Genomic DNA, 24,405 nt, shown 5'->3' on the forward strand with positions numbered 1-24,405 from the left:
TCGCTTGGGGACAAGCGAAGTCTAAGCTTGGGGGGAGTTGATACGTCCAATTTGCATCACTATTTTATATCATAATTTGCTGTTATTCATTGATATATTTCATATTGGGACACAATACTTATGTCATTTCATCTATTTTGCATGTTTCATGATTATTTGGAGATCGCGCACCGGAGCCAGGATTCTGCTGGAAAAAGCACCGTCAGGATGCAATATTTCGGAAGATCAACTGTGGAAGGAAATTTTACCAAAAATCCTATTTTTCCGGATGACGAAGGAAGCCGAAGGGGGAGCCAGCTGGATCCAAGGTGGGCCCACACCATAGGCGGCGCGGCCCATGGCTCGGCCGCGCCACCATGTGGTGTGGGGCCCCCACAGCCCCTTTCGCCTCCTTTTCTTCGCGAAACCCTTCGTCCCGAAGACCTAAGCCACAGAGGAATCCTCACGAAGGGTTACAGCCCGCCTCGCGGGGCGGAGAACACCGGAGAGAAAAGAGCTCTCCGGTGGGCAGGAATCCGCCGGGAAATTCCCTCCCGGAGGGGGAAATCGACGCCATCGTCACCGTCATCGAGCTGGACATCATCTCCATCACCATCATCATCATCTCCACCATCATCACCGCCATCTCCACCGCTGGACATCGTCACCACCGTAGCAATTTGGGTTTGATCTTGATTGTTTGATAGGGGAAACTCTCCCGGTATTGATTTCTACTTGTTATTGATGCTATTGAGTGAAACCATTGAACCAAGGTTTATGTTCAGATTGTTGTTCATCATCATATCACCTCTGATCATGTTCCATATGATGTCTCGTGAGTAGTTCGTTTAGTTCTTGAGGACATGGGTGAAGTCTAAATGTTAGTAGTGAACTATGGTTGAGTAATATTCAATGTTATGATATTTAAGTTGTGGTGTTATTCTTCTAGTGGTGTCGTGTGAACGTCGACTACACGACACTTCACCATTTATGGGCCTAGGGGAATGCATCTTGTACTCGCTTGCCAATTGCGGGGTTGCCGGAGTGACAGAAACCTAAACCCTCGTTGGTATATCGATGCAGGAGGGATCGCAGGATCTCGTAGTTTAAGGCCGTGGTTAGATTTATCTTAATTACTTTCTTGTAGTTACGGATGCTTGCAAGGGGTATAATCACAAGTATGTATTAGTCCTAGGAAGGACGGTACATTAGCATAGGTTCACCCACACAACACTTATCAAAACAATGAAGATTAATCAGCTGTATGTAGCGAAAGCACTAGACCAAAATCCCGTGTGTCCTCAAGAACGTTTGGTCATTATAAGTAAACAAACCGGCTTGTCCTTTGTGCTAAAAAGGATTGGGCCACTCGCTGCAATTATTTCTCTCGCACTTTACTTACTTGTACTTTATTCATCTGTTACATCAAAACCCCCGGAATACTTGTCTGTGAGCATTTACAGTGAATCCTTCATCGAAACTGCTTGTCAACACCTTCTGCTCCTCGTTGGGTTCGACACTCTTATTTATCGAAAGTACTACGATACACCCCCTATACTTGTGGGTCATCATACCTGCCCTAAAGAGAACGGAAAATATTCCAGAGAAACAAAGAGAAAATCTGTACCGTGCTCCTCTTGGTGCGGACGCTGTACTCGTCTCTTCGCCACCGATGTACTCCACAAGCCTTGCACCTGTACATGCGTTATAGAAAACAGAAATCATCCAGAGAAACAGAGAGAAACACGGTCCAGTGCTCCTCTTGGTGCGGACGCTGTACTCGTCTCTCCGTCACCGCTGTACTCCACAAGCCTTGCACCTATACCTACCCTAGAGAGAACGGAAAATCTTCCAGAGAAACAAAGAGAAAATCTGTACCGTGCTCCTCTTGGTGCGGACACTGTACTCGTCTCTCCGCCACCGCTGTACTCTACAAGCCTTGCACCTGTACCTGCGTTATAGAAAACGGAAATCATCTAGAGAAACAAAGAGAAACACGGTTTAGTGCTCCTCTTGGTGCGGACACTGTACTCGTCTCTCCGTCACCGCTATACTCCACAAGCCTTGCACCTGTACCTGCCCTAGAGAGAACAGAAAATCTTCCAGAGAAACAAAGAGAAAATCTGTACCGTGCTCCTCTTTGTGCGGACATTGTACTCGTCTCTCCGCCACTGTTGTATTTCACAAGTCTTGCACCTGTACCTGCGTTATAGAAAACGGAAATCATCCAGAGAAACAATGAGAAACACGGTCCCGGACTTATCTTGGTGCGGACGTTGTACTCGTCTCTCCGCCACCGTTGTACTCCACAAGGCTTGCACCTGTACCTACGTTATAGAAAACAGAAATCATCCAGAGAAACAAAGAGAAAATCTGTACTGTGCTCCTCTTGGTGCGGACGCTGTACTCATCTCTCCGTCACCGATGTACTCCACAAGCCTTGCACCTGTACCTGCCCTAGAGAGAACGGAAAATCTTTTAGAGAAACAAAGAGAAAAATCTGTACCGTGCTCCTCTTGGTGCGGACGTTGTACTCGTCTCTCCGTCACCGCTGTACTCCATAAGCCTTGCACCTGTACCTGCCCTAGAGAGAACGGAAAATCTTCCAGAGAAACAAAGAGAAAATCTGTACCGTGATCCTCTTGGTGCGGACGCTGTACTCGTCTCTCTGTCGCCGCTGTACTCCACAAGCCTTGCACCTGTACCTGCCCTAGAGAGAACGGAAAATATTCCAGAGAAACAAAGAGAAAATATGTACCATGCTCCTCTTGGTGCGGACGCTGTACTCGTCTCTCCGCCACCGCTGTACTCCACAAGACTTGCACCTGTACCTGCGTTATAGAAAACGGAAATCATCCAGAGAAACAAAGAGAAACACGGTCCAGTGCACCTCTTGGTGCGGACGCTGTACTCGTCTCTCCGTCACCGCTGTACTCCACAAGCTTTGCACATGTACCTGCGCTAAAGAAAACGAAAATCATCCAGAGAAACAAAGAGAAACACGGTACCGTGCTCATCGTGGTGCGAAACCTGTACTCGTCTCTCCGTCAGAAAACAGAAATTTTTCCAGAGAATCTAAGAGAAAAAATAACAAGAGAGAAGAACAGTTTGATGCGCCGAAGGTGCCTTGATACGAGGCGAAGCCGAGCCGTAGAACTCGCTTCGACATATGGGGGTAAAGACAAACGGGGACAACGCCATATGTCTGCCATTCATTATGTTTATTAATGTTTTATGCGCCGAAGGCACCTTGATACGAGGCGAAGCCGAGCCGTAGAACTCGCTTCGACATATGGGGGTAAAGACAAACAGGGACAATGACATATGTCTGCCATTCATTATGTTTATTAATGTTTGACTAGATTTAGATGTGCGCCTTGGCGCACGACCCCGTAGAATTCAACCAATTTATACGATGAATAAAATTAGATGGGAAATATATGAAAATTTGAATTACCAATTTCAAAGTCCTTAGCTCGTGAAGTTCAACACAGACTAAGCATTGGGTGGTATATTGAAACCAGATGCATACGCGTGTAAGATTTGACTAACAAAAATTACAATCCGTTTCTCATAAATATATAATACCATAGGTTCTTAGCTACCTATTAGATAGCACTTTTCTAGGTAACTAAGCCACAACCATAAACTGGAGGTTTATAGGAATGAGAAAATTTTAGGAATAGTTCGGCCTTTGCTAGAAAGAATAGAAATAATTTAGATGAATGGAATAAAAAAAGCAACAACACATAAGTAGCACACGGGGACTATTGCAGTTGCAGGAACCTGGTCAATCATCACAAAAGAAATACATGATCCTTGGCACACGCCCCGTCCATCAGCAATACACAGTTTTGTAGATCACTATATTGATGATGTACGAAAATCTATTATAAGCAAGCAACATAGACCTGCCGGTTCACAACATAACGCTTGCTTTTCAAATCACAACAATCATTAAATATACTTCAAATCACAAACTTTATTTCTTTTAACTAACTGGGAACAAGTAAATAAGAGGGAATTAGATCTCTAAGATGAAGTGCCAATTTCTAAGAGGGGCATGCACAATGTGCGTGGTGGCCCAGATCGGGCTCCAGCAAGCCAAGTCACAAGGCAAACCACAATTGCCGGCTCACGCCACCCGGCGAACGGAGTGCCACCCTCCAGGGTGCACACCACCACAGCATTGTCCGCCAAGCCACCGCTGAACAGGCCATGCCATGGCTCCTGGCAACCACTCTGTGCCAGGCCCAAGGTGGTCGTCCCGCACCGATGACCTGCACAGCTGGAGCATCATCAGATTGTAGCTCAAGTAAAATTACCACTTGCAGCAACAATGGATCTCAGTTAAGCTCAATCCTGAGGAACACATGGGATCATCATAACAAGTACTTGCACTATTATGTTAGTTAAAGTTTAGTAGAAAACACAAAATATATCTCAACAATTACTATTGAACTTGCGTAAGGATAGGCGGTAGCACGAGCAACCAATGTTTAGCAGCTAATTAGTGGTACATTACAACATATGAGTATTGTATTTTGTTACTGAACCTTCCACAAACTGGCCGTCGTCCGTTGAATCTTCAGACAACAAATCTAATACAGAAACATAATAGTCAGGGATGTAGCATTATAGATTGGGACATGGAAGAAGTAATCTACATCAGATGGCAAAACACCCGGAAGAAATAATGTCCAGCAAGCATGCATCTGTGCTCACTATCAATTTACAAACATTGAATGATTAGGTGGAGTGGAAACCTGAACATTACAAGCTATCTATTGACAGTTGACTATGAGCATGGTTTCGTTCACATAGAAATGGAACCTGTGCATAAAGCCTTTTGCGTAATAACACACAAAGTTATTCCTGTAATTTTAACAGCATAGCATAGAACTACTGGAAACCAACGGGAGCAAGTAAAACCCAGTCAAGAAAGAGAACTAAAAATACCAAGAAATTATAAGAGCACTCACCTGGACCCTTGGTTGTAGATTTCGAGGGAGACAGCTAGCATGCCTGGAGTGGGTGAATGCAACCTTGCTGTGTGCGGTAGACCCTGCTGCTCACTGCACTCAGTCGATGCAGAACGCCACCTCGCCCCTGCATCACACGGACAGACATACATGGGAAGAATTCAGGCATCATGTCACACCTCAATAACATCTCTAATTCTCAATTCAAGCATCGTGTCACGTCACAAACATTTGATTTCCAGCCAAGGATTTTTAATCCGTCTTAATGTACTCAGCAAACCATCTATAACTCTAGTTGATGGCAGATTGTGACAATTAAAGAAACGCCGGAGCTAATCAGATGGTACTGCCACCAAGTGACCAGATTTGTATGAATAATCAAGAAACAACTCATATGATTGGTGGGTTAATTTTGCTTAATGTGCATATTCTAGAAAGAAATGTTTAATCCGTGTTTAGGGGAGTACAGTATGTTAGCCTTGACTCGAAATCTAAAATATCTTCGAATAGTTATATATTCTGGAACAACACATATAGCAGATCTTGTCCAAGAAATGGCACACATGTTTAATTGAGATGCATTCATACAAAATAGATTTCTGAAGAGGACTAAAAGAATAATACGCCTGTCACACACAACGGAGAATGGTATGATCCAGCTAAATACAGTTGACACTATCAAATGAGATAAGCTTTTCTCCAGCTGTAAATAAGGGATGCTACCACAGGAAGAACAAGTGCTACCACGAGCGTTACCACATGAAGAAGAAGCTCGCTCCTCTATCGATATCGTTGCTGGAATGCCACCTGAAGAATGGTTGTTCCTGATATTAACTTCAGCCCACCTACTGAATAAGGTCAGAATTTAGAGGAAGCAGAAGAAGCAAACAATGCAGAACAACAACTGTATAATGCAGATCTTAATTTCCACTTAACTTCATCTACTCCCAGAAATCAAGAATAATTAAGTGTACTGGCATGCTTGGATGGCATCTAGGTATGTTGACTGTTGGAGTAAATGACAATATAACTGAATACTACAACACTACTCCAACAACTACAAAGAGAAATTATAACACTCGTACATTAAGTACTCCTACATCAAGATTTTTTGCTTGTTCTCGGAAATATGTTTTTTTTTACCAGAAGCACTGATGGCTCATGTGCCAAATAAGCTTTCTAGGTTCGAAGAGTGGAACTCAGAGAACTTGTCATCTTCAGTACCATCTTCCCCATATGGATATATCCATGCAGCTTTGAGTTTGCCAACCGTCTTAGTTATCTGCTCACTAAGTTCAGTAGCCACAGGTTGGATGTCAAGTTGGCCAACTCCGTGCTGCCATACTTTGAATATCGGAAAGTAAGATTTATGGTAAGAAGTACCCGAACAAAGAAGACAAGTACCAAGATATGTAAACTGAATAGTCAATAGTAAATGTAAAAGGTCCCAGCAAAGGACTGGAGAATGTCGATGAACTGAAATTGCTTAACGCTCCTGAATATATACTGCCAAAAGTGGGCATACACCAAACAGTAGCAACATTGGAAGATCAGTATACCATGAACCATGAAAGCACGTTAATAAGTACATAATTGTACCAAACCAGGAATTTACAACAGTCTTTTTCTTGACTAAGGCACGCTCAGCTAGAACGAAACAAATACAAGTGCAGAGCGGCACAACATCATGATTTCACAATAGTCTCTTTCTTGAAAAAGCCACTACAGGATAGAACCAACTACAAATAAGCGAACAGCAGTAGCATTAAGCAAAAAACATTCGCATATGGCAAGCATTAAGGAACGGCAGAAACAACATCCACGTGAGGCGGACAACGGAATTGTTGCACCGTGCACCTAGTTCATATAAACACATGTCAACTAAAAAAGGGAGGAGCTCACTCCTCACTCCTCAGATCCCACTGTACATAGATAACATGATACAAACAACTACTGAGGACCTATGTCACCAAGCGGAAACACCACTGAAAAGCAAAGCACAAATCAGCCAATGATAAATCTTAAGGTTAAAATATACAATCTCCAAAGACTACTGCAAAGTAGCTACTGCTCTTCCCTACAAACTCATAAGAAATAAATCCAGCTTTTCCATCCACAATAGGAGAATGATGAAGGATTGTAGCCAGTGAATCGACAAAGTCGTACCTCGGCGAGTTATTATCTCCATATCTATAGCGGCAGCGATGGGCGGAGCGGCGGCGCAGGATGGAGAGACCAAGAACAGTGGCGGTGAGAGCTCGTCGAAGGGAGAGAACCCGCCCGATAAATTATTTTAGATGACCCTCATATTGATAGGAAGACCATGCCCTGAAATGTAGCTAAATACCACTGCAATGGATTGCACATCAGACTGTCATTTCCGTAAAAACATTATACATTCCAATAAAAGAGCAAGGGATTCCCAACAGAAATGTTGCCAATGTATATAATCTGAATAAAAAACAACTGTAGCACAAATTATTGTAAAATTAATCTCATTTTTTGTCAGCTTAATAATTTCATGTGCAGTTCAAGAAAGAACATCGAACACAGAAGCTAATACAAGTATGACATATATAAATATTAACTACATGGTTAAATGCCTATGAACTATGAATTTTGATACATAAATTTATTTTATGTAGTCGAGTTATATAGGTCACATAGAAAGGAAGATATGAAATAAAAAAAGGGTAATTATGGGAAATGGTATGATTTTCTGCCCTAGTTAATAGGCACTACCAGTCTACTTATAGCACATTTGGTATTATAAGATTCTACTCCTAGCACATTTGCATAGCAAAAAAGGGAGATGTCCTTCTTAACTGTCTTTATATATGTATCAGCGTGTACTTGACTGCACAACTTTGTGCATCAGGGAATATTAAGGAAACTTGTTCCTTGCTTACCAAACTGCCCTGCTTTCCTTGGAGCTAGACATATTAGGTTAAGTCATAATGAACATAAAAAAGAAAATGCAATATTATTCCTCCAAAAAAAAGTATTAGCTTGTCTGCAACCTGCTTGGCATTATGTATTTTTAAACACAACGCACATTGCAATTAACCTGGAATAACCATTTCAGTCCTGAGATAAACATGCCAAAATGCAAATAGATCACAATCTTGACTACCAATACTGAGCTTAGATGCTATGCAAGCCCATGCAGGGAATTAAGAGAAACTGGGCGCAGTCAAACAATCCAATCCAAGGCCTACAGGAAAAAAATCATAACAAGAAATCAGCAGATTCATATCCATTGAATAAAAACAAATCTGTCCACCGCCTATACACCACACTACAAAATAAAATTATTAATATCTTAGATTTTATTTCTTCTTATGTAGTAGAACCTTTCTAACCGCACTTAGCCATTGAGTATATATTCTGGAAGTGGAAAATGGATTCATATTTTTAAAATTCATAAGCAAAATACAGAAATATATTAATTACCAATGCTACCTACAAAATGGAGTAGAATCTTATGGCCATACCTCCAGGTGCTAGATATGGTACTTAGGCTCTCATATGGACATCACCCTAACCTGAAGGTTTACATGAGATTGGTTCAGTCTTGAGAGAAGTTTCAACGCTAAAACTGATACATCAGCGTGTCATCTTAGGTGTGAAAGGATTTTACAGTACCATGGAGTAAGCATAGTATGAGTAGTCTGACACTCCAAAGTTGATGCCATCGAACACGAACGCCAGTACGTTTGTCGTCTGTGTGCCGGCGGCAAACTGGACACCCCCAAACAAAGTTATTTACAATGTCTAAATCCTGGGAAGCATCATTGTCATTTATACAATAGAGGTTCTTACTGGGATGCCCTTATGGATGACAGTCAATCACGGTGGCGTCCTTGGTGAACACGCCAGCCCTGAACTTCATGAACAACCTGTAGGCATAAAAATGCTAGTACCAAAAAGATGCCCATAAAGATGCGATAACTATACTGATATAAGTTCACGGAACGATCACGAATGAAGGAAAAAATAAAGGAAGCAATACTATAAAGATATGCCCAGCCGACCATTTGCCAAGATAAACTGGGCACCCTCGTGAGCATCCATATCAACAGAAAAGCCAGTTGCAAACGAATCCACGATAGTACCAAATAACTGCAATGATGACTGATGAACAACATTGCTAATAGCAGGAGGTAGCGTCGAATCGCAAGAATACGAAGGAGCGGTGCATAGGAACCAAAGGAGCAACCACGTGTCGACTGAGATCTGCAGACCTACCGCGATCAACATATTTATCAGGTCATATTCATATAAGCACATGAACACAAAGTAATCCATTTTACAATGAACATAAATATCTAAAAAAATGTTAATAGGCTCGACATCCTGGGTTTAGAGAGAATATATATCCTGGGCTCCTGGTTATGCCACAATGTTGAACGGCTGAAACATACAAGTTAGGGAATATGACCATTAGCTGAGATGCCAGGCACTAATGATACTCCTGTAGATTTTTCGTGCAAAAGAATAAACCCTAAGATACTTCTATATGTCAGCATGTAGGCGAACTCTTTATCTCAACATAACATGGCCAGGTAATTCATTAGTTCTTTAAGTTAAAGTGGCATGAAACATGGAGCACAACTTTCCATTTCTATGGTGACGCCTGTATTTGCAGTCAGGATCCTATTTAAGTGTAGAAAAACTTTAGATTTAAAAACTGAATATGAAAGGGGAGAAAATGTAATAACAGATTGGATGTTATAAAGGAGGCTGCTACGCATGCACAGGTAAAAATACACATCAAGTGTCCTACAGAAAGATAGAAGCAAACACGTTGTTGATATTTCTTGTCGAAGTTTATTTAAGAGGAAGAGATGGATAAACAGACAAGGGCATGGTGTGGAAGTAGACACTTGGCTCCTAGAGGCGGAGCCAAGGCGGAGCCAAGGCGGCTGCTGAAACACCTACACACGTTAGTGTCGCTGGAGGTCTCTCCTTCTGCCTCTCTCATGATATCATCTTACCGCTTCATCTCCCTCTTTGCATCCTCCTCGTCCCAGAGATTGCTGTGGCACAAGTCCGGAACCTTTAGCTTCAGAAGGGGGTGAAGGACATCTTCCTCACTGACGTTGTTACCAGCCAAAAGCCAAACCTGAAAAATGTCCCAAACCATAACTCAGTGAGAAACATGCAAATCTATTCAAGTTACATTGTTCAAACCATAATAGTATGGTGAAAATGTATCAAGAATCAAGAATCAACGATTCAATGTTGAAGCACTGGACTGAATTTGGTTCTTCAAAGAATTCTATGTATCAAGGACCACAGAGCATAATGTTTCCTCTCTCTAGAGCAAGCTTAATGAGCAATATGGTAAGAGCTATTATCTCTACAGGCTACACATTTACTAATATGGGGGGTCGAATAGGAGAGTGGTGTCCGCACTGAGCTAGCTCTCAGTTTTCCACAAACAATTCATATGACATACAAGTAAAAGCTATTGCAATCCATACCATGGTCAATTATTGAGATCTTATTATAGCTGAAGTCTTAGTTCTCTAAGGTCTTTGATAATTGTATATTATTCTTGATATAGAACTTTTGAAAGTGCTCCTGTGTGGAAAGCCAATATGTTACATAATTTGATGGCATTCTCACCAGAGACAAATGAATATTCCAATAGTAACTACGACTAAATATGCTCAACTAAGAAAGAAAGCTAACCAACTGAGTTGTCTAATAACCTCAATAGACGTAGACCTGAGAACGCGCTCAGTCTTCAGATTGCAAGAAAACCAAGATGTACCAATTAAGGTGACTTTTATCATTAGGGAAAATGACAGAAATGTCGAATACCGACTCGTTAAATATTTGCTGATGCATAAACTTTAATTTTCTCCCTTCTGTTCCACAACGATGTTACTTTTAGTATTAATTTGACTGATCCAATTCTTGATACTTTTAATGCACTCACATATGACACTACATGAATCAATCTTCAGGTCATCGCACATATATATATATTATGCAATCAAATGAGAAAAACAGTAAAATAATCAAAACGCAATCAATCTTGAGAGCTGCACTTCTGACCTGAAGACAAGGAGAACCACTGACGGCGATAACCATGCTGACCACTGGATCCAGTGTCGCCATGAGCACACGTTCTTGTAGATCTTATGAAAAAAATTACCATTACACATATTCAGAACATCAATCCACAAATGATCTTCCGGTTCACCTCTTCCTCCCTACGCTGCTCCACCTCCTCTCTCCTGCATCAGCCGAAACTCCATCAATCCAGGTAACCACTAACAAAACTGAGAATAGTCAGGCTCTTCTACTTACTTGCACCAGTACGAGCACGACCGTGAGCAAGATGGAGCTAATGGTTAAAGTCAACCATTTTAGAGTGAGGTTTGGAAATTCTCAGTCACATTTAAATCTACAGCGACAAGGATGCATGTTGGTGGAAAATACAAAAGTGGCAACATGTTCTTTCACCAGACCTAACAATAAAGTTAATTCATTAGCAAATTGGAGCAGAACCAAAGCTTTGTGTGGTAGGAATGCTACACAGGCCAAGATGCGTAACAAACAAGTCAGTTTCGAGATAATCCAGGGAGTTTACTATGGAGAGTAAATAAAGCAGAAAAGAACAACCAAAAATCCAAGTATTATTATCTTAGGAGTGGACAAAGATCATAGAACCAACAGTGGTACGTTCCCCCATCACACTACCAGGTGATCCTCGCAGCCTCTTTTATCAATGAAACTGTTGCTTTTGTTAGGTGTTAACAATACAGTACTAATTGTCAGCCTCTTATTATGGAGTCCCAGCAAATTGGTTCTATATAACAGACCTAACAGATGCCAATACAATCCTAGAACCTTAATCAAGCAAGTCAAGAATTCCTGGGTACTCCATATATCAAACACGGGCGCAAGAAAGGGATGAACTAAATCACGTTTTAGGTCTAGGCGACGGAGTCAAATCAGGAGCTTACCTTTGAGGGTGAGCTTGACGTGAACAAAACTAAGTTGTGGAGGGGATCCTCCATCTCTTCACCGCAACGCGGGCCTTCGTCGCCTCCAAACTCATCTGTCAGGGGACAACCATGTCCAGGCTCACCATCTTCATCGGCGCAGGGACAGGTGCGGAAACCCTAGCCGCCATGGTCTCCTGCCCTCTTCAGCTCGCGCCGATTCATGTCCCGCCGCCTCTCCCTCCCTCGTCAAGCTCGTTGTCGTCCTGCAAGCCAAGGTCTCCGGCCGGCTGGCAAATCCCGACGAAACGAAGATGTGGATGCGATCCTCCATCTCCAACGCCGCTTTCTGCCCCGGCCGCCGCCCTTCCGTCGCCGTTTAGGTCCGCCCTGGCCTCCGACCGGCAGGGCTGCAGCTAGCTGGGTGGAGAAGGCAGGGAGGTGGTCGGCGGAGCAGGGGGTGGGAGGAGGGCCGGGGAAGAAAACGAAGGGATTGGGGGAGAGAGGAGCAGATGCGGATTGGGGCAGATTTCGCTCGCTGGTTCTGTCTCAAGCTGCATTCATACGTGACCCACTTATAACTTACCCAAGGCGATTGACAAGTGGACCCGGCCTAATGTAGGTCCCATGTGCAGTCACATGCGGGTAAAATAGCGCTGCTCCATGACTTCATCTAGGAAGGGCAATGAATGGTCCACGCCCACGAACCACCACCAGCACAACTGGCCAGAATGAACGGTCGAGATCCATCAACTGACACATGCTGACAAGATCCAGTGGTCCAGAAGCGCTAATCGCTGTGAAGCCCCCTATGGGGGGCATCATATATACCTTTAGATGCGCCGAAGACGCCTTGATACGAGGCGAAGCCGAGCCGTAGCATTCCCTTCGACATATGTCTGCTTGTACCACTCGGTTGGAATTAAATTTAATTTTTTCGTAATTTGAAAGTGCTACCTCCCTCCCATTAATTCTCCAGAAAACTCACGGCCCAGAAATACAAAGGGAAAAAACAAAAACGGAAACTCCTTTGTGGTCCCGTCCAATTTTTTGAAAACGTACAGCGCGGAAAGGGAAAAAGAAGGGTAACAGGTCCGCATATTGTTAACGGGTCTAGCCGAGCGTAAAGGGAACCAAGCCCGGAAAACGATTCGCGTCTTTTCCCGGGATGTTGTTCCGCGCTCGACACGTGTCGTCTCGAGAGCGTGCACGCGGGATGGTTTTTTTTTCCTTTCCAAAGGTCGGTCTTCGTGTAGTGGCACCCGTTGACTTCGAATGAATTTTGACCAAACCAACGTCATTGGTTAGCTTATGAAATTATCTTTCTGTGCTTATGTGAATCGTCAAAAACAGAGTCCGTATGTGTCCTAGGCTTCAATTTTACCCGGGACTGCTCCTGGAATCCAAGATAGACACCAATTTGAGTTGGACCGGGCCTCCTCCATGACTTGGATGAGTTAAACGCCCATGCTAGTCCTCTTCGTCTCCATGACTTGTATGAGTGATGTCCTCATCACAGACTACCTCTATAAATGGATTTTGAGAAAACGTTTGGGTAGAAACAACCTCTAGAAATGGATTTGACAAGTGTGGAAGTAGTTTATGTAGAAGCGGTCAATCATATACTTATGTTCTTGATAGTTTGTGTACTTTAATAAATTTAAAAGAACAAAGATATGGGATCGTGCTACTCGTCTGTGGATTATTGCCTTCCTGCCAAGAGTACACATGGAAATTTATGAATCTTGCATTGTATATTTGACACTCTAAATGATATCAAATTAAAATGTTATTAGCTACAAAGTTGTAGACGAGTCTACAATTTTGATGTTAACTTTGTCTCCATTTGAGATTATTAACCATCTCAAATCCGGTCGGAGAACTTATATTGATCATTTGGACAAATAAACCATTTCAAATTAAAAAATATCACTATAAAGTTTTAGATCTCTTTAAACTCTGCAATTTTTGATTTAAAGTTTGCTTTGATCTGACTTCATATAAAAAACTTATATTTTGTGTGCAAAGCAAGGCATATATAGCCATGAACTAACAGTGATAGTACCGGTAGTGAGACGTGTGTTTTTAGAGTAGTGTAAGCTTGTCTATTTCTAACTTAAATGAATAACAGCGCGCCTCACCATTTATTTAAAAAAAAGATATATTTTTTTCTAATAAAGTATGATGTCCTACGTTATCTTACAAAATTTGAAATTAAAACTTAATTTATACGTGGAGAAAGAAAAATTAAATATGTTGTAAAAGGGTCACTTAGATCAATTGAAATAGTTTAGAAAAGTAACTTGATGTAAACATTTTTAGGAGTTTATTTAGACACATGCCAAACCTAGAGGGGCTAATTTGGAATTTTTTTTCCATATTAATTTGCACTTTTTTTTTGAGTGGATATTAATTTGCACTTGAACGTGTAATTCTGCACACTAGAATCAGTAAACCTCGAGGCCAAATCGTGTTCTGGATGCTGGGCCGGCTCTAGGATTTGGAGGGCCCCAGGGCGAACTTTTTAAATGAGCCCAATCTAGGCTGTGTGCATGCTAGATGGGCCTAATTTTTTTTCTTCTACCTTTTTCTATATATACTGTGCTTGAGAAAAAATGGCTGCGGTTTTGGTTGTCGCAGAGTGATCGCGACTTGCTTGCGCCAGAGCCGGCCCTGTCTGGATGGTGACACCAAGGCCGCAGCTATTGCAGGTCATTTCAATTGTTGCGTGTCAAAGTTTCACTCCAAAAAAAAATCCACTTATATCATGGAAATGAGCTGTCGTATCTGGAATAGTCGGTGGTTTGACTATTGTGTGTCGGTACCGTATGCGTGTTGAATTGAACCTCTCTTACACGACCGTACCTCCACTATTTTCTGCCGCTTGACAAGCCATAGTATTGCCTGACAAGGAGGAGTAGTAGGCAGATAGCTAAAGGATGGCCTGCACACAGATAGGAGGAGTACAGGCTAAAAAGCTTCTTCCGCTGCTACCTGTTCCATGTCGATCCTGCCGCAGCACCACAGTCATCTTAGGGGTACGCCTGATCATCATCCTGTTCCTGTGCTCTCTGCTTTCCTGCTCCAACGCGCAGTCATGCAAATCCTCCGGCTCCAACCTTGCTCTGGCGGACAGTAGTCTCACCTGGATAACCGTTGACTACGATCGAGTGAACCAGGGTTATCTGTTCCTCACGGATTCAGGTACCTTGCTGCTAGATACACAGAGCGCCATCCCTCAAGAAGAGACACTCAGCTCGTACAGAAATGGTACGTCTTCAAACTCGCCTGGGCTGTACCTTCCATGGGGATATATCTGGTACGGGGGAATCTTCAGGCTTAGCTTCAACATGGGCGGCGTCCACTACGAGCCGGACAACCAGACGCCGGCGAGCCTGGTCGTGGCCATACTACCCGCGTACGACTTCAGTGGCAACCAGAACCGTGATATGTCCATAGTACTACCACCCGACTCATGGAGCCAACAAAACACATCTGGATCTGGTTCTTCGCAGATGGGTTCATGTACATGGCCTCTGTACGCTGCCGCCAGTACTGCCTGTGTGCAGATTTCTGTAGAGCCGGGGAGGAACTCCGTAGAAGCTTTCCTTGCATACGACCCTCTTGGGAAACGGTTGTCGGTCAGCGTCGGTGACGCTGCACGGAACCCAGAGGCTCCCTACGCCGTCGCCACCTCCATGGCCTTCGACTTGGGAGAAATGCTGGCGGGGGAGCGAGTAAGAGGCCAAATTGGTCTTTTCTCCTCGGTCGGGCAGCTCGCTCAGCTCCAGAGCTGGAACTTGACGGTCCACCGGCCTCTCCCCAAGCAAGGTTCCCAAAAGTGGGTCGTTGCTGTACTGTCCTCGGTGCTGGGCTCTGTAGCTGCGACTCTTGTCGCGGCTACCGCTGTGTACTGCTACCTCAACTCGAAATACAGACGGTGGAAGAAGGAGCTGGACGAGCTGGCCAAGACTATGCAGAGCCTCCCCGGTGTGCCGATGCACATCGACTTCGCAGACATCAAGAAGGCCACCGACAACTTTGACGACGCGATGAAGCTTGGGCGAGGCGGATTTGGGGCCGTCTACGGATGCGTTCTTCCTGCTGCTGCTTCAAGGACGGGGCAAGCAATCAAGGTGGCCATCAAGAAGTTCACGCGGGAACTCCAGGACCACCGCTACCAAGACTTCCTCGCGGAGGTCAGCGTCATCAACCGTCTGCGGCACAAGAACGTTGTCCCACTTGTCGGTATGTGTTCCTATCCCATTTTTCTTTGATCTATCTACTACTTATCAAATACTTCCTCCCCCATCCCGCCCATAACAAGAGTCATTCTAGCTTCAACGGAATTATAAAACTGCTATAAATGTAACTTGAATTTCACGGAATTGAAGTTTGCATGAGTGAGATATGATTTTTTTTTTCTAGTCTATGTCTTAGGAAAAAGGAAAATGCACAGGAAAATTGACTTCAGTTAATAGTGATATATGTTATCGATAATTTGTGTAATTTAATAAATTGAGAAAGCAAAGATATAGGTGATCATGCTACTCGTCCTTGGATTATTGCCTTCCAGCCTAGAGTACACACGGAATTTTTAATTTCTCATGGAAACTTATCGGTGCCTAAAAATTATAGGCTGGTCCTACAACAAAGGAGAGCCCCTGCTTATATACGAGTACATGAAGAATGGTAGCTTGGACCAGCATCTGTTCCCGAATGGTGGCTTTGGCCGGGGGCGGCAGCAGAATGATGCAGCTATTGGGCAATGGGACACCCGCTACGGCATTGTCAGGGATATAGCTACAGGTCTGCACTACCTTCATCACGAGCACGAGCCAATGGTGCTGCACCGTGACATCAAGGCAAGCAATGTCATGCTCGACTCCACCTTCTGTGCTCGCCTTGGTGACTTCGGTATCGCCTGCACAGTCGCTGCAGACAGGAGCTCCATCACCGGCATCGCCGGAACCATTGGCTACATAGCTCCAGAGAGCTTCTATAACTTCAAGGCCGCACGACAGACTGACATATATGCATTTGGGGTGCTTATCCTTGAGGTGGTTTCTGGCAAGAAGAGTTCAGACGTCCCAGCGGAGGATGGCCACATCAGTCTCTGGGCGCGGCGCCTTCACCGTGAGGGTACGCTACTGGAGGCCTTAGATGGTATGTTTGTCTCAGGGAAGGATCAACCTCATGTTGTGGAGGAGGCCAAACGTTTACTGCTGCTCGGCATGGCTTGCACCAGCCTCAACCCGTCCAGTCGCCCAAGCATGACGGATGTACTTCAGGTCATCGGCAAGTTGACGCCACCGCCAGACGTGTCCCTTGAGCAACCAACACTACCGTGGCTGCCAGCAGGAGAGTGGTCTTCAGTCAGCTCTGAATACGGTACATCAGTAATAGCTAACAATCAAGATGGGAGTTCAGAAAGCACGACCGAGATTGAGCTGCATCACAGGAAAAACATATGGGAATGTAGCAACCCATCCTTCAGGTCAACAAATGGCAATCTTCCTTAGGGGCAACACTCAAGCCAAAGTAGAAAGATTCAACATGATCACTTTATATCCCTCGGTGGGATGCTTATTTTGCTATGTCGATTTATGCTAGCACTACTCATGCAAACTCTTTTGCCCATGGGCCCATTATGTAAGGTTGCCATGTATCAATATATTTAGAAAGAATTCATACCAGTATTGTTATCATTGACCAAGTCTCGGACGGTTCATAGTCGAATTAGTAAGCGAAAGTGGGATAGTGAAGTGGCTCATGGGAGAATTACTAGTATAGAAAAAGTTTCAATTGGTGGCACCTTTTTGGTTTCCACACTATCAGAAAATGAAATATTCTTGGAGGCCAGCAATTTCCTTGAGGGGTGAAATTGAACCCCCAAGGATATATCATTACCTTGGCGTTGTATGAAACCTCCAAGGAAATGCTTATTCTTGAGTGCTAACCAAAACCGCCAAGATAATTCCATATTTTCGTGAGTTTGTAACCACCAAGATAATTCCATGTTTCCTTGAGTGTTGTTACGAACCGCCAAGGTATGTCTCATTTCCTTGGGTGCTATTTGAAATTGTCAAGGTAATTCATATTTTCTTGAGTGTTATTAAAAACCGCAAAAGTAATTCACATTTCCTTGGGTGTAATTGAAAACTATCAAGAAAGTGCTAGTTTTGTGCGGTCCAAACCCTCTAGTAAATTGTTGTAGGCGTCAAGAAAAATGTTCAGTTTCTAGTCATTCCTCTTAACCACCAATACAATGGACTCATGGCATTCTTGTTAGTTAGACCTTGCATTTTATAGACACAAATGGTTCCTTGACATGATTGCGAAATGAAATACGGTTATTTCTTAGTACATTAATCTAACAAAAGGTACAATATTGAGTTGCTTCAGATGCCTAGATAGTTTTAAAGCTAGCATCCAACATACGAATATGGTTTAAAGGCGAAGTCTATATCAAAGTTGTAGAGTCCAAAGAGATATAAAACTTTGTAGTTGATAACATTTCCGTTTAAATTTATTTAGAGTCCAAAAATTATGTTAGATTTGAAATTAATTTTTTTGAATTTTTCAGACGATCTCAGATGGAGATACAACCTAAAGCAAAGTTGTAGTACTCGACGAGATACCTTTTTTTTTAGTTCAAACTTTTGTTAGTTGAATATTTTTAGGGGTCAGATCAATGGTGCACAAGGACTGGGCTTGTGGGCTGCTTTGCTGGGCGCAAAATCATCCTCCATGTGGAGGGATAGCCGAACATCAACCTCCACCTTTCCAGCTCTCCAAATGACTTCGCGTGATGACATAGACACACGATAACTCCTGCGAAACCAAGCTTCTTGCAAAAGTTGCTGGTTAGGACGGCACAATGGCGTAGGAGGAGGGGCCAAGAAGGGTACCGGCTACCAATAAATTTGATGTATGTTTGAACGGCACTGCTAGCACCCGGACGGACGCCCACAGCTGCAACCCGTTTCCGTGCCGCCATTTCGTGCGTCCACGCTGGGGCCCGCGCTGCCCGGACATCACCCGCCCGCGCCTGCATTTCGCGTGACCACGCGGGGCCCGCGCCGCCCAGACGTCGCCCGCGCGTGGACAGATCGCGCCCCCTCCCGCTTCCCATGCGCATCGCATGTGCAACTCCTGATCTACTTTTGAAACATCCAGATGCAACACTTGCAACATACAAAAGAAGATAGATGAAACACTTGAAACATGCGTCTAAAACACTTGCAAAAACACCTGAAAACACTTGAAAACCATTGCAAAACATACGGAACATCCAAATAAAACAGTTGCAACATATGTGTGAAACATATGCAACATCTAGATAAACACACTTGCAACATACGTCTGAAAAACTGATAAAACATTGGGAACAGACGCTTACAACATACGTGTACAACTATTGCTACATATGCAACATCCCGATCTACTTTTGCAACATCCGTATGAAACAATTGCAACAAACTCTAAAACGTCTAAAACACTTGAAACATACGCTTACAACATGCGCTTTCAGCACAACATCTCCTTACTGCTTGGGAGAATGGAGAGGCTCGTCGGTGTGTGGAGTTCACCGGAGGCAGCGGCCCAGCGGCGGCGGCTTCGCGACGCGTCGGGGAGGCAGCGGCCGCACGACTGGGAGAGTGCAGCTGCGTGCTGCGCCTGGTAGGGCCGACAGGCGATCGCCGCGACTTTGAGCGCGGCCACACGCCGCGCCTGGCAGGTCCAGCTGACGATCGAGCGCTGCGCCTCAGAGGTGGCAGGCCGTGCCGCTCCGCGCCTGGGCGGTGGAGGACGCTGCGGGTGCCTCGCGCCTAGTCCTCGCGGTGGCCATTTCCCCTGGAGCGGATAGGAGCGAGTGGACGAGTGGATAGGAACGACTGGACGAGCGGATTTTATTTTAGAAACTCCCGAGCGGATAGGAGGGGGTAGTTCGGCTGGCGCCGCAGCCCACCAATAGAGCGTCCAGGCGGACGGATGCCCGCTTCCCAGCATTATCGATGTTCGATGATTGTTGTGTTATGGATGTAACAAAAATCAATTATTAGACATTGTACATGATCTCCAGCTCTCAAAAAACACATGCAAATGCTCAAGTACTGACTAGGTTTGGACGAACAAGAACAACTACACCATCAGCTCTTCTTCCACCAAATGGAAGGTTAACTGTCCTTCAACAGCCTCCTCAAATATATACTCATTGTGGATATGTTACCTTGGGCGAAACGAAAGTATGAGTGCAGAATATTGAGTTTAGAAAGCATTTTCCTAGTGCTTGCTTACACAGATTTTTCAATGTCCTGACTGATGTTTGTCTCAGCAACATTACGGGACTTGCGCTGGGTGATCTCTGATGATGGCTTGATGCACGTCGCCAAGCTATCAATGTAGTGCTCCATCTCCTCCCAGCGAATCCTGTTAGAATCACGATGATCTGACTCCACAAAATCGTCGTCATCATTCGGACTGTCTAAGAGCAGTAGCTGCTCTCCTCCCGGTGGCCAAACGAATTTTGGTTTCACTAGAGGCACCGCCGGTGGCGGCATGGACTTGGCGATGACCTGCACCACCTGATCCATGCTCGGTCTTTCTGACGGGTTGGGGTCGTTGCACGCCAAACCCAGTAGCACCAACCTGGTGGTGTTTTCTGAACTAAAATCTGCCATGGTGGTCAGCTCATCCTCCACGGCTTCCAGGAGCCTTTCCTCACCATGAAGCCACTAGACCCAGTCCATGAGCACCGGGAACACGAAATTCCCCGCACCGAGCGACCTCTTGACAGTGACGACCTCGAGGACGAGCACCCCAAACGCGTAGACGTTGTTGGAATAGGCGTGTGTCTCCGGGAGTGTGCCATTCTCGGGAGGTTATTCCCGGGACGGCTCGTGTCCCTCCCCGGGAAGATTGTTCACGGGGAGTGTCCCCGGGAAGGTGTTCCCGGGAAGACTTGTGCTCCCCGGGGGGAGTGTCCCCGGGAAGTCACATCAGTGCCTATACGGGCAAGTACATGTTAGGTAGACTAGGACGTGGTAGACGTCATGCACATTGGTAGGATGCTCTCTGCGTCATCTACAGCGGTCGGCCGACCGGTCGACCCATCCCGTCGGAGTCCGATGGGATGTTACCTTTTGACTTTGTAGTTGTGGAAAGATCATTCACGTGTGCTTCATTGTCACCTCTTCCTCTCTTCGTCTCTCAGTTCATATCAGGGATGGTAGATCTAGTTTAGGGCCAACAATTGGTATCATAGCCTAAGTTCGTGAGAGATTCACAGCGGAGATGATCGGCGGCAGCAATGCTGTGGTCACCACCACGGAGAAGAAGGAGAGTGGGAGCTCGCTGGTCCTCCAGCGGGTTGTCCGCGACACCGGTAGTTCGTGGTCGATGTTGAATCGCATGAACTACACGGGTTGGGCCCTCCTCATGCAGGTCATGCTGGAGGCGCGCCAGCTTTGGGTCGTTGTCACCGACGGGACGCCGGAGCGCGAGACGGACCATACGACAATGGAGTGCCTGCTACGGTCTGTCCCGCCGGAGATGCTCTCCACGCTCGCCATCAAGGCAACAGCGAAGGAGGCGTGGGAGGCGGTGAAGACAATGCGTCTCGGGGTAACCCGAGTGTGTGACGCGAATGCATCGGGGCTGAAGAAGCGGCTCGAGGCCATCAAGTTCAGCGACGGCGAGGACATCGATGACTTCGGCATGCGCATGTCGTCCCTCGTGTCGCGGCTCGGTGTGCTCGGCGTGAAGATCAGTGAACCGGATGTTGTTCGTAAGTTTCTCTCCGTCGTCACTCCCAAGTTCTCGCAAATGGCATGTTCCATCGAGACCTTGCTTGACCTCGACACCCTCTCAGTAGAAGAGCTCATCGGCCAGCTAAAGGAAGCCGATGAGCACTGCGAGCAGGACGCGTCGGAGGCCAAGCATGCCGGCAAACTGCTCCTCTCAGAAGAGGAGTGGGTCGCCCGGATGAACCTGGGAGATGGCGGAGCATCGTCCAGCCAAGCCGGACACGTCGGAGGCTCCACACCTCACGGCCGCGGACGCAGCAAAGGCAACCCGAGGGCGCAAGGCCGCTCTGAGGACCGCGGTAAGTGTCGCTACTGCGGAATCTCCGGCCATTGGGTGCGGGGTTGCCGCAAGAAGAAGCGCGAGGAAGCTCACCACGTGCGTGGCGGAGCCAACGACGACGCGCTACTCATGATGCAGGCGTGCACCGTGGCGTCCGCACCGCAGCTCCAAGTGTTGACTCGCCAGAGCGCGGAGTCGGGCACACCGGAGGCGAAACCCTCATCTCGTCAAGAGGTTCCCCAGGAAGGGAGTTACCGGGAACCTGCCCTCCCCGGGAACCATGTTTCCGGGGGTGTACTGGCAGAGATGGAGGGCGCATCGAACCCTCCAACGGAGCACTCCTGGATCCGTTGGACAGTACAGTGGGATCTGCCGAAGTTGGAGGCACCTCGGTTCCCCGGGAAGGGAGTTCCCGGGAACCTGCCCTCCTCGGGAACCATGTTCCCGAAGTCGGAGGCGACACCAGCGCGGCAGCCCCTGCGGCTGGCTGTGGAGACTCGAGAGCCGTCAATGGCTGCCTCTGAGTCAACCCTCTTCTTGGTGGAAGAGAAGGCGCAGGTTAACCTGGCGCAAGAGGGGGACGCCAAGGAGGGCGTCTGGTACCTCGATTCGAGCACCACCAATCACATGACTGGTGACCGCACCGCGTTCGCTAAGCTCGACTTGATTGTCACTGGCTCCGTCAAGCTCGGAGACGGCTCGGCCGTCGACATATGCGGGCAAGGGATGGTGTTGTTCGTCTGCAAGTCAGGTGAGCACCGGGCCATCACCGGGGAGTACTACTTAACCCGGCTGAACACGCACATCATCATCTTGGGCCAGTTCGACGAGAATGGCTGCCAAGTGCTGATCGAGGATGGAATCCTCCGAGTGCGAGACCAAGAGCGGCCACTCCTGGTGAAGGTCAAGCGTGACTGCGTGAGGCCAACCAGATGTACAAGTTGACTGCGCCAGTTGCCCTGCCGGTGTGTTTGGCAATACACACTGGTGCGGACTCGGCGTGTACTTGGCATGCCCGGTTCGGGCACCTCAACTTCGACAGCTTGCGCCAACTAGCGAGAGGCGACATGGTGCGTGGCCTTCCCCTAGTGGAGCATGTGAACCAGCTCTGTGATGCCTGCCGAGCAGGGAAGCAGCGGCGAGCATCATTTGCGCAGCAGGCACGGTATCGGGCGAAAGAGCGACTCGAGCTGGTCCACGGCGACGTCTGCGGGCCGATCACCCCGGCAACACCAAGCAGGAAGAGGTACTTCCTCCTCCGAGTCGATGACCTGACGCGGTACATGTGGCTTGCCCTTCTCGCGACGAAGGACGTGGCCGCAGCCACAGCCGCAATCATCCGACTCTAGAAGGGAGTTGAAGCGGAGTCTAGCTGCAAGCTACAAACTCTAAGGACGGATCACGGAGGCGAGTTCACCTCCGGCTCCTTCATCGCATACTGCGCGGAACTCGGAGTGGAGCATCACCTAACGCCTCCATACCCCCGCAGCAAAACAGCGTCATCGAACGATGCAACCAGACGATTGTGGGCATGGCCCGCGCTTTCCTGAAGGCCAAGAAAGTCCCCCGTGAGTTTTGGGGTGAGGCAGTGTCGACGGCAGGGTTCATCTTGAACAGGTCGCCGACCAATAGCGTGGACGGCATGACGTCGTTTGAGGCCTGGCATGGCCCAAGCCAGATGTGCACTTCATGCGCACATTCGGCTGTGTGGTGCACGTTAGAGAGACGCGACCCGGGCTGAAGAAGCTCGACGATCGCAGCAGGCCAATGATTTCCGTGGGCTACCCCGCCGGCACGAAGGGTTACCAGGCCTTTGACCCGGCAACAGGCCGTGTCCACATCACCCGTGACGCTGTGTTTGATGAAAGCGCATGCTGGGACTAGAGTTCCCCGGTGCTACCGGTGAATACCTTCAGAGCGGACACGTTCGCGGTTGAGCACATGGTGCTCGAGCCGCTAACGACCCCCAGAGACGGGAGTGAAGATCAAGGATCTAACTCGCCGCCATCTCCCCGGGAAGGGTGTCCCCAGGAAGTGTGTCCCCGGGAACCTACCCTCCTCGGGAACCATGTTTCCGGGAGTGCGGCGTTTCCCCAGCCTGGGAACAAGTCTCCTCTAGCCCGGGAACCATCAATACCCGGGAACGTGACAGCGGAGTCCCCGACTCCGGCTGCCACTAGCGTAGAGTTTGTGACGCCACCGTCAAGGTACGCAAGTACGCTTGATGCAGAAGACGACTTGGCGTTCGAGCACCGGTTCCGCACATTGCGGAACGTGGTCGACGCAGGCCCGGCAACGGAGCCAGATGAGGAACTCCACTTCCTCGCCACTAAGGAGCCAGGCTCGTTCAGATGATGCAAAATCGGACGCCAACTGGAGGCGTGTGATGGAGGAAG

At 46.6% G+C, this 24,405-nt stretch overlaps 1 protein-coding gene and 1 long non-coding RNA gene across 8 annotated transcripts; one reads left to right on the forward strand and one right to left on the reverse strand.

Moving 5' to 3' along the window:
- Positions 1-3,781: 3,781 nt before the first annotated feature.
- On the reverse strand, positions 3,782-12,346 carry LOC124703558. Of its 7 annotated transcripts, XR_007003165.1 has the most exons (9): positions 11,942-12,345; positions 11,028-11,209; positions 8,784-10,086; positions 8,607-8,702; positions 8,456-8,506; positions 5,718-8,175; positions 4,962-5,088; positions 4,536-4,580; positions 3,782-4,259 (listed from the first exon to the last, which is right to left on the reverse strand). It is a non-coding gene; the product is annotated as an uncharacterized LOC124703558 (long non-coding RNA). The 7 variants fall into 7 exon arrangements; XR_007003164.1 differs by having other exon boundaries at positions 4,536-5,088; positions 11,942-12,346; XR_007003163.1 differs by adding an exon at positions 11,283-11,443 and having other exon boundaries at positions 3,782-5,088; positions 11,942-12,346.
- Positions 12,347-14,824: 2,478 nt separating this feature from the next.
- LOC124699675 (probable L-type lectin-domain containing receptor kinase S.5) lies at positions 14,825-17,672 on the forward strand. The gene is made up of 2 exons (XM_047231936.1): positions 14,825-16,168; positions 16,559-17,672. Exons 1-2 carry the CDS (start codon positions 14,860-14,862, stop codon positions 17,440-17,442), a joined length of 2,193 nt encoding a protein of 730 aa, XP_047087892.1. The 5' UTR covers positions 14,825-14,859; the 3' UTR covers positions 17,443-17,672.
- Positions 17,673-24,405: the final 6,733 nt, after the last annotated feature.

The sequence above is a fragment of the Lolium rigidum genome, chromosome 3 (assembly GCF_022539505.1).
Source record: "Lolium rigidum isolate FL_2022 chromosome 3, APGP_CSIRO_Lrig_0.1, whole genome shotgun sequence".
Taxonomy (NCBI): domain Eukaryota; kingdom Viridiplantae; phylum Streptophyta; class Magnoliopsida; order Poales; family Poaceae; genus Lolium; species Lolium rigidum.

Excerpts from the sequence above, each read along its gene's own strand:
- LOC124699675 (XM_047231936.1), top strand. The coding sequence starts at position 14,860 with ATGGCCTGCACACAGATAGGAGGAGTACAGGCTAAAAAGCTTCTTCCG. Across the intron at positions 16,169-16,558 it reads GAACGTTGTCCCACTTGTCG|GCTGGTCCTACAACAAAGGA; the intron begins GTATGTGTTCCT and ends TAAAAATTATAG.